The 16,051-nt window shown below is 49.2% G+C and overlaps 1 protein-coding gene across 2 annotated transcripts; it reads left to right on the top strand.

Moving 5' to 3' along the window:
* Positions 1–135: 135 nt before the first annotated feature.
* Positions 136–10,686, top strand: ARHGDIA (Rho GDP dissociation inhibitor alpha). 2 transcript variants are annotated; one of them, XM_062591488.1, is made up of 6 exons: positions 136–235; positions 6,806–7,015; positions 7,426–7,509; positions 8,116–8,192; positions 8,379–8,442; positions 8,931–10,686. In XM_062591488.1, exons 2-6 carry the CDS (start codon positions 6,826–6,828, stop codon positions 9,128–9,130), a joined length of 615 nt encoding a protein of 204 aa, XP_062447472.1. In that variant the 5' UTR covers positions 136–235; positions 6,806–6,825; the 3' UTR covers positions 9,131–10,686. The 2 variants fall into 2 exon arrangements, with proteins under 2 accessions (XP_062447472.1, XP_062447473.1); XM_062591489.1 differs by having other exon boundaries at positions 164–222.
* Positions 10,687–16,051: the final 5,365 nt, after the last annotated feature.

Here is a 16,051-nt window from a genome sequence, read left to right on the forward strand (position 1 = left end):
GCGGCGCCCGGCCCGCGGCACTCTGCCCCGCGACCCAGCTCTATGGCCCGCTCCGCCATCGCGCGCCTCGCCCGGCGGCCAATCAGCGCGCCGGGCCGCGGCCGGAAGTGGGGCGCCGCGCTCGGTGGCCTAAAACGGGAAGTGACGGGCGTCTCCCGGAAGTGCGGGGGTGCGCGGACGGCGGGGCGGATCCCGGCGGCGGTGTCGGCGCGGCGCGGAGAGGCGAGCAGGGCCGGTAGGGCGGGGCGGGGCGGCCAGGGCCTCGGCGGGCGGGCGGGGCGCCCCTGCGCGGCCTCCCGGGTGCGGCGGCGGCAGCGCTTTTCTGGCAGGGTCTCACTGCGGCGCGGCTCCGGCAGCGGAAGGTTTTCAGGCGCCTCCGCTCGGCCCGCGCTCGCGGCGGCGGCTCCTCTCGGCCCTCCCGCCGCTCTGGGCCGTGCTGGGAACGGCGGTGAACGTGAACCGCGTCCCTTTTTGCCTTGCAAGGAGATGCCGGCACCCCCGTTTGTCTCCAGACAGATTTTCTGTAAAAGGTTCCTAGTTTTGAAATGAGGAACCTGGAAGTGACTTCCTCAGGGCTAATCTCCTTCCCTGTTAGAGTAATGAAAGAGCCTCTTCTACCCCTGTAATGCTGCAGGCAGGGTGCGTTTCAGGGCAGCTGGGGAAATGTGGATGAAGGCTGTGGCCTGGTTCTTGTGCATGGTATCTGATCTCCTTGTTCCTTTCTGAATAAAAGTCCACATTGGAGGGATGGTGATGTCTTCCCTTGCTCAATAGGTCATTTGCAATAAGTATAAAAGTTGTAACTTCCTTTTCTAAAATGAGAAGAATTCTTGATTTCACTAAGCAACTGTATTGTTGCCTTGAGAGTTTCAGGTCTTGTCCTGAATGCTGTTTTCCCCAGAGCTCTTGCAGTGCAGCTATTCTTGTACTGGAACAGCTGAGCAGAGGCCGTTCCATCATAGTGTTCAATCAAGGAAGCAATTTGCAATTTTTACAAGTTGATCATGCTCCTGACAGTGTCTGCATTACATTGCTGTTAACACATGGCTGCAGCCAGGCTGCAGCATGCTTTCCCATGGTAACTTGTTTGCATTCTACATGCAGGAAAGCAAGATTTTTTAATTTTTTTTTAATTATGAGGCTGTATGAAATAATCTGCTAGCTACTTTGGTTTTTCTGTTGCAGGGTAGTATATTATCTGAACTGCAATTTAGGGCTAGGTCATACACACACACAAAAAATGCATATTCAAACTGCAAAGTACCTGAAAGGCAGCAGGCTGTTGCAGAGTTCTTCATTCCAGAGCTTTGTCCTAATGGTGAGGATTAGTCCCCAGATGAGATTAGAATTCATTGGGATGCTCTTACAAAGTGACTTGGTGCAGCAGCATTATCTGAATTTCCCTCTGCCTCCGAATTCCTGTGGGTATTGTTGTCAGAGGGCAGGACGCAGCTTCTGGGAAGTAAGGGTGAATCATTATTTCCTTTTTTGCCGGTTGATGTACCCTCCCTCCTGTACTGCTGCCATAGGAACAGAGCTGAGCCCAATTTATTTCTGATTCAGCCTCTCAAGCTGTCATTATGCATGTGGAGCAGCAGTGCCACTTGAACTGGTTTAAGCAGTTTTTGCTCCTTGTTTTCACAGCATAACAGCTTTTGCAGCTGCATAGTGAACCAGATCAGTCAACTGATCTGGCGAGAATCTGATCTCGCAGAAATGGTTATTAACTGAATCAGTTGCCAACTGACTTCACTGTGTGGCCGTACAAGCTTTTCTCTGCACAAGGAATGAAGGAAGGGTGGGGGCTGCTTGAATTGGCACTGCTGTGTGGTGGTGGCTGCACTGTAGCCTGAGGGACATCCCAAGCCTATAAGCTCATTTGAAGGACTCAGTCTAACTTTTGTTTCACTAGTGCCTTGGGATCTTGACCCTGGCGTATGAAGAAGTCAATATTTACCATTGCCCATCTGAAAACAGACACAGGGTTATATTCCTAGCAGTTTTTCCAGTTGGCAGAAGGTGGGGCTCTTGTATGGAGTGCTGCTAGCTATTTGCTGTTGCACTGTACAAATACCAAGAGAATCCAGGAGAAACTGCTGACTTAAGGGAGCAGTGAAGGCTGCTGAGTAAGAATTCTGTGGTGGGAAATGATTCAGTTTTCTGCTGTCTTCTAGCAGGCTTCTGAGATCTTCAAAGATCTGAGAAGCATCTAGGGCTGTCCTGGAGCCTGTTCATTGTAATTTGCTTTCAGGCCGAGAGCAGGCTAGGCACCCCCTTTCCCATTGGTGGCTAGTACAGTTCCCAGCAGGTATAAGCTGTCTGTTCCAGAATAGCAGGCCTCCAAGGAGCTGCTAATGTACTATGAGTCAGTTGTGTTTCAAGATGCAGAGAGCCATTGATACTGAAGGGCAGGTGAGCATCTCATAAGTCTTAAAACAGGCTGAACAGGAATTCCATTCTAAGCACCTCAGAGCAATGCCTTAGGTTTGACCTCTTGAGTTAACAAAGGTTACCCACATCCAGTTGCAGGTCAGCAGCGTATCAGAATGGCTTTGGTTAAGGAGGAGCTGAGCCCTTTGAAGGAACTGAGATTGCAGGTCCCTTCACCTTAGTTATTGCCTCTGCTGAAGCAAACTCTACATGTCAGTGCTGCATTCTTGCTGCAGCTTGCAGCAGTGTGTGAGTAGGATATGTGAGTGCACTTCTCTCCTGGGAGCTGAGATACAATTGAATCCTTTGGCTTTGTTTTGTCTGACAGTCTGATCGCTGGTCTTTCATGTACCTGGAAAAGCTCTATTTTACCAATTCTGAGCTTTAAGAAATGCTTTGTCTTAGGTGCCTGAAGGGGCGAGGTTGAGGAGCTTGGAAAAGTTTTATGCTGTTGGGAGTCTCCTTCCTTTCTGGCTCAGTGTTTGAAGAAGTAGCCAAGGAACTGTGACCTGAGGTTATGAAACGCAGTGCTGTGCTGGGAGGAGGCTGCCTGCTGAAGCCCGGCTCCCAGTTGGGTGTATTGCAGTGTGTCTCTTGACCCTTACATCCGGCCAGGGTCACACAAGCCTGCTTCTCTGGAGCTTGGCAGCAGCATGGCTTTGACACAACCCGATCAACGATGTTTCTCTCCTTACTGTTGCATTTGAGAAAGCTTGTTGGAAGAGCTGAAGTAATATTTTTCCAGTGCTTCCTTAGAGAGCTGGATCGTGCCTTGGCCAAAGCTGCTGCTTGTAACATCTCTTGCCTTTTCAGGTGACTGGTTTAATTTGACGAGCTAGTTTCTGATTTTGGTGGACTGCCGTGTTTTTTTTAAGATTGTGTGGGGGCTGGGGTGATTCTTAATTAATCTGTGCAAGTCATGATGGTTTACTTAGTTTTTGGTCATAGAATTAAGATTAGAGGCAGAGGAAAGCAACTGAGAGACTATCTTTTTTCTGTGCCATCTAAGGCACAGTTGTTGCTGAAAATCTGTAGGGAGGGTTACTGTAACGGAGCTGATGAATTTTGGGTGCTAGTGATGTGTAGGAGAAAACTGTTGCCCCATCTGCTGTATCTCAAGGTCAATATACAGCAAATGGTAGCTCTGTGCTTGGGTGAGACAAGTAATGCATTTCTTAACTCTGATCAAGGCAGGATCCCTGAGCCTAGAAATCAGTTGCTCTTCTTCAGTAATGTTTAAAACCGAAGGCTGCTTCTGTGCAGAGCACAGCTGTCTTCCAGACCTGACCCTACTGTTGGAGTGAACTGTACTGTAGTCTGGAGCTGCTCTGTGTAACCTGGCGCGTCAGTCATCAGCTGTTTGCATAGTAGTGGCTCTGGCGACCTTTGGTAGTTACAGGAGAGGCTGTCTGGCTGACTCTTGCTGGTCATCACTTGCAAGTGACAGACCAGGAAGGCTGTTAGTTGTCTCTGCTTAGTCTGAAAATTGAAGGACAATACAGAATAATAAGCACCTGTGAATGCTACCATAGTGCTGCGGAAGGATTCCCAGTAGTGTCTCTGTTGTGTAGATATTGGTGGATTGTCTGCCATGTGTTTGGCTTCGGAGAGGTGAATTTGGAGCACGGCATCTGTTTTTTATATGCATCCTTTTCAAAAGGGGCTCAGGTACAGTGTGTTTAGGGGTCAGTAGAAATCAGTGACTTGAGACTTCTGTTTTTCCAGGCTCTCACTGAAAGTCAGTCACTTCTATTTCCTGAAAGCTACAGATGTTGGAGGAGGAAAGTCCATGAGTTCTTCAGTGTATGGAGAAAGGACAAGCTGTAGCATTTGGCAGGTGAAATCTAGCTAGAAGGCAAGGCAAAGGACTGTTACAGGGAGATTAAGCATTAGAATGGATGCTTGAGTGACTGTGTGCTCGCCACCTCTGGGAGTCTTCAAAGCTGGAGGTATTTCTGGAGACTAGTCCAAAGCAAGTGACCGGGTTTGACATGGGCATATCAGCATTGCATATATGACAGGATTAAGTGACCTTTTGAATGTAAAATTCTATGTTACTCAGTGCAAGAATATTGAACAGTCCTGTGCAGAAAAGCCAGCTGCTCACCGTAAAATGTACAGGTTGATGCAGGTGACTGTTGGGTGTTAAAAGTGCAGAGGGATAATGGGAAGAGCTCCTCTGCACAGATGTGCTTGCACCCATCCAAGGCCAAAGCCCTTTTAAATAACCCCAAGTATGTTGCATCTTTTTTCTTTATTTCCTTGTCTGGTGATATGGTCTTAGTCAAAGCGCACAAACTGAGACACAGGAAATTGCACCTGAGCACAAGAAAACACTCTACTCTGAAGCTGGGTGGGCAAGTTGTGAATCTCCGTCCTTGGAGACAATGAAAACCCAACGAAACACAGACCTTGGTGACCTGCTTTAGTTGACCCTGCTTGAGCAGGCAGGGGTGAACCAGATGATCTCCACAGGTCCCTTCCAATCTCAACTATTCTGTGATGCTGTCAAGCTTTAAAACACAGAAATATCAATTACATCCATTACAAGTATCCTATCTTCAGTATACCAGAAGAGGCATGTCACCCTCTCCAAGGAAAGCAGGGCCAGCCCAGGGTAAGTCAGAAAATCTGTGCTCCAGGTCTGGCAGTGGGTGAGAAGCAGTGCCCCTTTTGCAGGCATTGACTGCACGCTCCCTTGAAGTTGACACCAGTGCTTAACCCAAAGATCTTGGCAGATGGAGTGGTTTTTTTTTTTCCTTTTGAATATTTGCCGATGGGTCTGCTGTAGTCTTCTCTTGTAGTGGAGATGAGAAAAGCTTCACTTTCCACAGTAGAATTTGTCTCCTTTGTCTCATTCTCCAACAAAATGTTCATAAAACTTATGGTTAAAAATATTAGTGCAGTCCAGATGGCATCTCCACCCTTCTGCTGTTACAACTGTTGCTGGGCTCAAACTGGAGATGGAGTCAGACTGGCTCCAGCGTCTGCATAACTTGCCTTGCGTCACTGTAAAATGTGCTCTATAAACTGTGTGTGATTAATGTCAGCCCTAAGATTTTTCTTTCCTCCTCTGGTTGGCACATTGGACAGAAAAGGAATAATTGAACTGTTTTATTATGTCAGTTAGTTCAAAGGTGATGGTTAGCTTAGTTAGCGTGACCTGTATGACAGGCTGTAGTTGTTGACCTAGCTTTTCGTTAACATGTCATTTCTAGATGTATCTTTGTGTTTTGTGGATGTGTGTCTAGATCGTAAGCTAGCATTTAAGTGTACAGCATGCATGTTGTATGCGTAGTGATTGCTTTTGCTTTATTTGAAAGCTAGATGCAAGAACAGAGAGTGCAGTTTTGCAGTCTCTTCTGAGTTGTGTATACTGATGCAAAATTCAAGGTAGGAATATCGAACAGGATAGGGGAATGTTAGGTAATGGTAAAAATATCACTTGTGAAAGATGTGCTTATACCAAAAGCCTTTCAAAAGCTGTTACTATCGAAGGAGTTCTTGAAGTCTGTGGAGCAGTCCAAGTTAGTATTGGCATAGGATCACCCTTAGGACAGTGTGCACCATGGAATATGAAGAGTTATTCAGGAATATCATTGGCTTTAACTTGGGTTTTTAATGGGGTATTGGCATCACCTTTCACCAGCCCTTTGTGTGCAGCTGCTTTTTCCCTCGTTAGAGTGCATCTGGGGACTTGAACAGCTGAGCCAAACTACACAAATGTTTTTAATCTATTAACTGTGTTTCATTGGCCTAGTGTGATACAGATCTTTGGAAAGGTCTGAACAGGAGATCAGCTGAGCCAGGTGCCTCATTCCACTCCTCAGAAGCATCCAGCACAAAATAGATTGATCTGAATTACAAGCTATAAGCCACCAGACTGTAGCAGAGGCTTCTGAGTTTGGGCCAGTGGTGGGGCAGATGCCTATTCTTAGCTGGAATTGTATGTTGTAGAGAAGCAGAACTGTGGGGTTTATTCTGAGCTCAGGTCTGTTATGAGTGAAAGCTTCACCCAGTTGTTTTGGTGGAGGGGAGTGTTTTCTCTCTGGCTTAGGCTATTTACCTCTTCTATGAACAAAGCATGGAGGTTGAATTTTTCCCAGTCTCTTGCATGGGCCTGAATGGGCTGCTTATGAGACCTGATCTGCTGGAGGAAATTTGCATGCACAGTGGGGTAGGAGCCCCTGGCAAACATGTACCCTTGAAGGTCCCTCTGGGGACAGCCTGTGAAGGCCTAAGTATGAGAGGGAGCCTGTGGAACTGGGGTGCAGCAGTCGTGGGGGCGCCCAATTTGTACAGAATTGTGCTGCTGGGAAGAGGCCTGTGCTTTTGGAGTAGGCAGATGCAGTTATACTTCTCCTCCCCACTTCAGTGTAACTTGCGTTCGTGGAGATGGCAGAGCAGGAGCCGACAGCAGAACAGCTGGCTCAGATTGCAGCTGAGAATGAGGAGGATGAACACTCAGTCAACTATAAGCCACCTGCCCAGAAGAGCATCCAGGAGATCCAGGAGCTGGACAAGGATGATGAGAGTCTGCGCAAGTACAAGGAGGCGCTGCTTGGTGCTGTCACTGTGACTGCAGGTGAGCCCTAGGGCTCATGAGAGCCACAGCTCCACCTGTGACCTCCAGCTTTGTCCCTGCTCCTGTCAGGGATCTGCTCTCTTCCCAGGTCTCTGCATTTGGGCATGACTGCAGCCAGGAGCTTAAAGGCACATGTCTATGCTCCCCCAGTGCTGGATCTGTGGCCCTATGAATAAAGCAATGGGATTTGGGCGGGGGGAATTGCATCCTCCTTCCATCTAGAGGGAGCTGTTCTGGGAGGGACTGTGTGCTGGACATAATGCAAGGGAGAGCCCAGACCTCTGCTGAGGTGAGTGTTGTCCTCAGTGGTTTCCTTGCTTTTTCAGAGACTGCCCTGGAAGGAAAGGTGAGGAGTTGCATGGGTTGGCACTGGGGATGGGTGTTTAATAGCTCTTTTGTTTGTCTCCTAGATCCTAATGCTCCAAATGTGGTGGTGACCAAACTAACTTTGGTCTGTGCTACTGCTCCTGGCCCTCTGGAGCTGGACCTGACAGGTGAGCAAGGGAGGAATACCAGCCCATCTTCCAAGTCAAAGCTGACTTGATGCAGCGTCCTTCAGAAGGTCCTACAAGAGCACTGATGGGAGTAGTGAGCAGCTTTCTTATATGTCAGAAATGCCTCTTTCCTGGCTGCAGTGTAAGGTGCCCAGGCCACCAAAGGATTCCAGTGCTTTAAGCCTAGTGGCTGGTGGCTACCTCAGCAAAAAGGCCTTTCTGCTTCCACTAGGTTGCCTGGCCCTAGCTTTGTAGATGTGTAAATTGCCAGTTGGGGGAGCCAGCTGTCCTCCAGCCTGCACAACCACACCAGTGGCAGCTTTGAGATGGTGACAGCCTTGGCGCACCTGTTTACAAAGGGGCATCCTTGAGTTAACTGTGTTGCTGTGTGATAGTGTAGTCCTTTCACACAGTATCATCTGCCTGCCTCAGGTAGCTCGGGAAAGGTAGCAAGGGAGGTCCTGACTTGCAAAAATGGAAGGATAAACTTTGGTACTGCCAGTAAGGGTCCAGTCCAGTCCCCTGCTATTGCAGATCCTGTTGTAATGACCTCTTGCAAGTTGATCCATCCATTGGATTCTGAGCAACCCTCTCCTTTCTTTTCAGGTGACCTGGAGAGCTACAAAAAGCAAGCATTTGTGCTGAAGGAGGGTGTGGAATACCGGATAAAAATCTCCTTTAGGGTAAGAATTTAGATCTGAAAACTGAAGAATCAATGAACTTTGGAACATCTGATTGTTGCAATCCCAGCACAGGGAATGCCTTAGCCCCCAAAACTATGGTGTGAGGAAGGAAATTGTCTCCTACTGTGGGTAGGGCTGTGTGTAGGATCCCTCTGTTTTCTACAGTCCTTGCTTGTCTCCCTGCAGGTGAACAGGGAGATTGTGTCAGGGTTGAAGTATATTCAGCACACGTTCCGAAAAGGAGTGAAAAGTAAGTGCTTCTACTATGACTCAGGTACTGCTTTGTGTGAGGACTTTCTCCTGTACTGTGATAGGAACTTGGCCACTAGTGTCCCAACAGTTGCTAATGGGAAGAGACAGGCTTTAGTTGGAAGCATGCTTGTCATGCCTCTGAGCCTGTGGGAATGTGAAAGCTGTTTTGGGCCTGCTACAGTGTGGCAACCTGTAGTCCTGGTTGCATCTGAACCTCTGCACTTGATGTGTAGTCACTGCTGGAGTTCAGAAGCGAACAGATCACTTCTGTGTGGGCAGCAGTGCTAGTGTGGGAGTCTTACATCCCATTGAAGGAACAGTTTCTGGAATGAGTGAAGCTGTTAATGTAGGGGACATCGTGGTTTTCACAGCTTCTGTGTGTTTCTTTGGATTGTTGTAGCAGTAACAGACCTTTCATATGCTTTAGCCTTGCCGCAAATGCAGGAGAGGCTCTTACAGTTTCCATCCATCTCTTTCTCCTTCTAGTTGACAAGACTGAATACATGGTTGGGAGCTATGGCCCCCGAGCAGAAGAGTACGAGTTTCTGACCCCCATGGAAGAAGCTCCTAAGGGCATGCTGGCCCGGGGCAGCTACAACATCAAATCCAAATTCACAGACGATGATAAGACTGACCATCTGTCCTGGGAGTGGAACCTGACCATTAAGAAGGATTGGAAGGACTAGCCCTTCCCAAGGCCAATCCCCAGAGAGCACGAATCAGACAGTGGCTACCGTAGAAACCCCTCCCTGTACCAAAGTGCTGACATTGGAACCCTCTTCCCTTTTATTACCCCCACACCCCATTTTAAGTTGTCCAGAGAGCTCAGTTTTGGAATGTGCCCCCTCCCCAGAGAATCACCGAAGAGAATTGACCAAACCATGCTGTCTGCATCTGACCTTCAGCTGCCCATCCCAGGGCCATGATGTCCCAGCACGGAGGTCGGAGTGCTTGCTCCTTTGCCCAGCCCTTAGCTGCTTCTCACCTTCCTTTATTCTGGTAGGTGCTGAAGGGGAGAGACTCCTGTATTCTGTGTAGGAAGCAGATCAGAGGATGTTGTTAACTTTCCTGTGCGCAGCTCAGGGTAGCTATTGCCTCCAGGTGGCTGAGGAACTTTGATGCCAGGCAGCCATTGAATCTGTTGGCTAAAATCATGTCTGGCCTGCCCCTTCCACCCAGTGTCCTGGGAACACTGGCAGCTTCATTTGTGGATGTTCCCTGTAACCATGATGCCTTAATGTGTAACATGTATCCTCTAGGGAGGGGGCCCTGCCCTTGTTACACTTTTTAAATGCCCCTCACCCGCCCCGTGTCTGTTGGCATGGCACTCATCTTGGTCACGCCCCCTCATCGGTTATTAGGAATGATTCACAACTCCCCACATTGCTGCTGGTCCACTCTTCACCCGAGACTGGACATCTCCCAAGGGGAGGGTGATGTGCCATCCTGGATGACACCCAGCCCCTTCCCCAAGCCATCCCTCCAGTGTCCAGAGAGCTGGCCTGGCAGAACCCCTGGTCCTGTTTATGTAGAGCTCCGAACTCTCTGGGCAGCCCCGGCGCCTTCAAGGCATGGAGGGGGTTGCAAGGCAGGTAGGTGCGGGAGTCACCAGTGTTGCCATCACTTCAGACTGCTTGTTGCAGCCTAAGTAACTGCAAAGCACTGAAATACCAGGGGAGCACCAGCCCTCCTCACTCTTTTGGGCTGAGGATGGACTAGTCTGTTTCTGCAGCTGCTCTCCTGATGTGATCAACAAAGAGCTTGCAATGGACAAATATTCCAGAGCGGTTAATGCCTTATGTATCTGTTCTGCCTTTTAAAATCTGTGCCTGGCCTGTCAGTATTTATTGCCTTGACACTAGACTCCCTCCTCCCTGGTGCCCAGAGCAGACCCCTTGCAGCACTCCAGCCTGCCACCCCCAAGGCCGCACTGACATGGCAGTGGGGCGAAGCAGCCCTCTGGGGCCTGTGACCCCCTAGTGACTGGACAGGCATGTTCCAGCTCTGCAGCCCCCTTATTCAGATCCTCCCACACTGAGGTTGTACTAGAACTGGGACCAAGTACACGTGGTTTTCTCGTAGCTACATCTCTGCCTCTAACTCTTCCTTGCCCTGCCCTGGAGAGATTTTTGTTAATTTGATTTGGTGCATATTGTCTGTAAATCCTAGACCCAGTTAACAGGTTTGGAATCATTGTCTGCTTCTCCTTTTATGACAGTTAAATAAAAAACTTTGAACTGACTGTCTGCTGTCCATTCTGGTTCTGTTCTGGATCTTCAGCAGGAGATCTCTGCAAGCACCTGGGGTGGAGAGAAGACCAGAATCCCTGCCTCGCTGTGTAGTGTAATAGAGGATAAGGGATAGTCATTGCTGGAGGGGAGAAAGGCAAGAGGCCCCTGCTGCAGTGTGCCCTTTGCTGCTCCCGAGGATTTGCGTGCCAAGAGCTAACCTTTGCTGTTCACTCTCTTCTGTATGGCCTGCAGTAAAGGGCAGCAGTGTATGAAGACTGAGAAGGGAGCGGAGGAGAGAAAATGGTGAGTCTCTGAGAGAATAAAGTCGAGGGTAATGTGCCAGTTAAAAGCAGACAGCTTCTGAGTGCTAGCCCACTTCTTTCATGCCTACGCCAGCATGCAAGCACAAAATGAGATTACTCTGCAGTTGAGAACAATAAAAAAGGCAATAGGAGGCAGAACGGAATTTAGGAGAGGTGATGTGTGATAAGAGCCTGCAGATGTTTACAAAGCATGCAGCATGTTTGTTTTAAGGATAAGAAACAACTGTAGCCATGGAAAGCTCTTTAAATAATCTGTAGTTGGAGAAGCTGTAGAGAGGAGATGGTTAAACCCTGCTCCCAGACTAAAAGATTTACCCTGCAAAGGCACTCTGAACCTTGAATACAAGAGGAAACTTCGTGTGCTAATAGCAAAGGCTCCCTTTCTTCTTCTCAGAAGTCTCATGAAAGCTGCTGCACTTACCAGATGCTGCAGCTGAAGGACGTGGTACAACTTGCAGAAACCACAAGAAGGGCTAAAGTGAAGTCTCCTTAGCAGGGTGGGAACTGTCTCCACACACAACTGAGGAGCAGTTGGAAAAGTGCCATCAGCCCCTATTTAGCCTACTCCCAGAAGGTGCATGTGTTCCTTCCTGTTCTAGAATGTGCCGTGCTGGTAGGTTCCTGTGTCCCTCCTGTGATGTGAGGATGTGAAAGCGCAAGAGCCCAGACTCTGAGCACGTATCACCCTCTGCCTTGTCAGCGGCAAGCCAGAGGAGCTGATAAAAGGAACAAAAGCCCTCCTTGTTCTGGCCCCTAACGGTCGATCTGTGGGCAGTTGGCATCAGGGTTAGATCCTGTCTGATGCAATCTTCAACTCTCAGGCAAGTCTTTCCAAATTTGGGACGTTGGTATTTCTGTTAGATCATTCCTGTGATGGTGGCAGTGACTAGGTGCAAAGCCTGGGGAGGGGCATGGAAGAGGACTACTGTGACCTGCTGCAGCTCAAGTGCCTTAGGAGCTACAGTGGTGATTTGCCCTGTGTGTTCTCTCCAGAATGTGGTACCAGCTTCACGATAACTGGCTCGGTTTGTGTCCAATTCACCCTTTGCTTTCGTGCAGTGGCTGCTGTCCTGTGAGTGCTTCTGCTGCTCTGTTAGGCTGCAGCAAAAAAATTCCCTGGTGAGGATGGCAGTAGATGCCCCAGCCATGCAGCTGTAGTGGAAGCTCTGCCTTGGCCAATGGACCCACAGCTCCGCTCTCCCTTTCTCCTGCTGTCCTTGAGATGGCTGCGAGAGCATGGCTCTCCCTCCTGGCAGCCAAGCCAGTGGCTGTTCACAGGCACAAGCAGTCCAAGGTATGCACAGCTCTGCTCATGGACTGAGCAGGACACAGTGGTAGGGTGAATCCATTTTTCACTGATTGTTGTTTCCAAGCCTCGTCCCTTTCCAGGAGATACGCTTCATAAACCCAGGATCCAAATTTGAGTAACAGTGACCTGGGCTGCTTTTCTAGTTAGGTGGCTGTTTGTATTGCAGCAGCTGAATAATGACTTGATCCCTCTGACATAATAGCTGCCTTGAAAAGCAGAACTGCAGCTCCTCAAGTGTGGCAGGGTTTCACAAGTGTCTGTTCAAAAGACAGCTTGGAAGAGTTGAGGCTGAAAGAAAGAGGAGAGTTTGTTAGTGAACACACTAATAGTGCTTGAGAGCCCTCATTATGGGCCTGGAACTACTGTGGAAATGACCTCCAAGTATGGAGTTCAAATGATGCTCTGCCCAGTTTATAGTCCCATGAGGGAGTGAGACATCAGAAGAAACATACTGTGCCCACACAAGGCAGACAGTGCCCCACCTGTCTTTCTTTTTTGTAGACATTGGAGCACAGGGGTATTTAAAGGGGTTTGTAAAAAGCAAGAGAATTGCAGTTCTCTTCTTGGAGTGCCAAAAGGGTGAAGGATAGGAGGAAGTTTTGAGCTGAACCTTACTAAAGTGCATGACAGTCTAGTAGCAAGAGCTAGTTGAAGATGGGAATGATGTGTTGATAGTGAACAAGGCATCGACATGATGATGAGGCTTGTTTGCTCTGCCTGGGGAGGGCAGGATGACAGCTGTCAGAGATACCTGTTAAAAAAGAAGTTGAAAAAAAAAGATCAGTGTGGGGAAGGAAAACAGGTATTTGTAGCAGCACCATGAAGTGCAATGAGGAAGATGGACTCCATTTGCCAGGGGCGGACAGTATAGAAGAGGCAGGTGCAAGGTGGCAAATCTTAACTATGGAAGACATGAAGGTTGGATGTGAGGCAGGGCGAAAAGCACACAGGTCAAAGCAATGCTCAGGATAAAGGTCGGAAAGGAGAGGCACTTGGCTTGTGAAAGCCAGTGTGGCTGGTACTGATGGTCCCAGAACCCTTGACAGTTTCTTTCCCAGCTCTGTTATTCCTCTGCCTATCTGACAGGGAGACTCTCATGCCTGTTCCCTGGCTTTGTCTGGAGTGGGAACCTAAATTCACCAGTGGAAGCAAAGCATTGAGAATTGGAGGTGGAGCTCTTGAGTTGGAAGTGACTAGCTCTAGCTAAAGATCTGGTACCAAGGTCACAAGGAGATCTGTGCCAGTTAGAAAACACTGTAAAGTAGGATGCTTCTTCCTTATCCTCCTAACTTCAGGCCAACCCTTGGAAATACATGTGGAGAAATCAGATAAACACTACTAGAGTTCTTCCTCACCCTCTTGCTATCTAGCCTTGGACTTCCAAGCCAATTATGAAGTATATATGCGCTTGCCCTGCTCTTAACTCTTCTCTAGGTCCTGCTTGTGGCATCTGTACTAGATGGATCCTTGGTGTGGCCCAGGATAGCTCTTTTTATATTCACCATCTCTTTCTGGTTCAGATTATGGAGAAAGTCATGGCAAAGTTTACCTCAAACCACTTGAGAAGCTGTAATGACCCCAAGCAACTAAAAAAAAACTTGGCAGGCAAAAGGATGCTGCATTCAACAGTGAAGATGCCCCCTTGTGTAGAGCTAGCCAGCACCAAAAAAGAGAGAGACGCAACACCAGCAAGATCTTAGCTAGCATAGTCTGTCTTGCCTGAGCAGCTGAGCAAACATACCGTGTAGCGTGGCACCGCGGATGGGCCCCAGTCACTCAGCTGATGTGAGGCAACTCTGCTGAGGTGGAAGAGCAGCTCACTGCCTGGAGCCCCACAGACCTGCTGGCAATGGAAAAGCCATTTCCCTTTGATGCTGGTTAGACCTGCCTCTGCCAAGATGTCAGATAAGGGTTTTCTGGCAAGATCTGCCTTGATTCAGTCTGGTCCTTTCAGCAAAGAGCACTGCTTCACTTGTAGAGTGCCCCAGCAGGGTAATGAAGCGGTTTTACTCTGAATAATGGCTCCCAAATGCTCTCTTGCTTGTGGGGCATAGTCAGGCTTCAAGGGGCCCAAGCATCAAAGCAGGATCTCTTTTCTGGCAACCACCAATCCCTCAAGCCAGCAGTCGGACGTACCTGTGCATGCACAGCCCTGTGCAGCTATGTTCTAATAATGGCAGCTACACGCTTTGCTCAGTGTCTCCTTCATTTCTAATCTCAGCTGGACTTGTTTCCCTACTGTCCAGCAGGTCTGAGAAAGGAATACAGTTCTGTGCTCAGTCAAAGCTTCTGAATGGACAACTGCTCCTCATAGCACTTAAAGGCATGATCATGTTATCTACAGAGGCCTAGTGAGGCACCTTGTTCTGAATGCCACTGGTGCCCTGTCACCCAGCCTCTGCAGGGGGGAAAGGAGGAGGAAAGTGAAGAGCAGCGGATCTATTTTGCCAGCAGTCACTCTGCTGGCAAATTGGCAGGGGAGCCTGCAGGACTCCTGCACAACCTGCCCCAGCCCAGGCCCTTATCAGCATGGCAGCCTGCATGTACAGGAGATACCCCTGGCAACCCTGCTGATATCCTGGCCGCTAGCAGTGCAAACACTGTAGCTGAAGGCCAGCTGCTTTCTCCCCAAGGGACCAGAGGCTCTCCTAACTGCTGTTAAGCAGGCGCTCTTGAAGGATCTGCAACCTGACTCCTGAATACTGTATTGCATCAGAGAGATGGAAGAGCGAACCAAAGCATGATGCAGGACAGGATTTTTTTTTTCCCCATACCATGGGACTCATTTTTCATGGGTGACCTAGCAGATATTTTGCAGAACAACTTGCTCTAACCAGAACCTTCTCACAGAATCAGTAAGGTGGGAAGGGACCTCTGGAGATCATCCAGTCCAATCTCCCTGCTCAAGCAGGGTCACCTAGAGCATGTTAGACAGGGTTGCATCCAGGCGGGTTTTGAATATCTCCAGAGAAGGAGACTCCACAACCTCTCTGGGAAACCTGTTCCAGTGCTCCGTCACTCTCACAGTTAAGAAATCCCCCCTCACATTCAGGTGGAACTTCCTGTGCTTCAGTTTCTGTCCATTGCCTCTTGTCCTGTCACATGGGACAACTGAAAAGAGTTTGTCCCTGTCCCCTTGGCACCCTCCCTTCAGATCCTTATCCACATTGGTAAGATCCCCCCTCGGTCTTCCCTTCCCCAGGCTGAAGAGGCCCAGCTCTCGCAGCCGTTCCTCATAGGGCAGGTGCTCCAGCCCTCTGATCATCTGCGCAGCCCCACGGTGGACTCTCTCCAGTAGCTCCATGTCTCTCTTGTACTGGGGAGCCCAGAACTGGACGCAGTACTCGAGATGAGGCCTCACCAGGGCTGAATAGAGGGGCACGATCACCTCTCTCGACCTGCTGGCAACACTCTTCCTAATGCACCCCAGGATACTGTTGGCCTTCTTGGCCACAAGGGCACGTTGCTGGCTCATGGTCAGCTTGTCATCCACCAGCACTCCCAGGTCCTTCTCTGCAGAGCTGCTCTCCAGCAGGTCAGCCCCCAGCTTGTACTGGTTCCTAGGGTTATTTTTCCCTAGGTGCAGGACTCTGCACTTGCCCATGTTGAACCTCAGGAGGTTCCTCTCCGCCCAGCTCTCCAGCCTGTCCAGGTCTCTCTGAATGGCAGCACATCCCTCAGGTGTATCAGCCACTCCTTCCAGCTTGGTATCATCAGCAAACTTGTCATGAAGGCTTCCTCTTG

Source organism: Rhea pennata, chromosome 19 (assembly GCF_028389875.1).
Source record: "Rhea pennata isolate bPtePen1 chromosome 19, bPtePen1.pri, whole genome shotgun sequence".
Taxonomy (NCBI): Eukaryota; Metazoa; Chordata; class Aves; order Rheiformes; family Rheidae; genus Rhea; species Rhea pennata.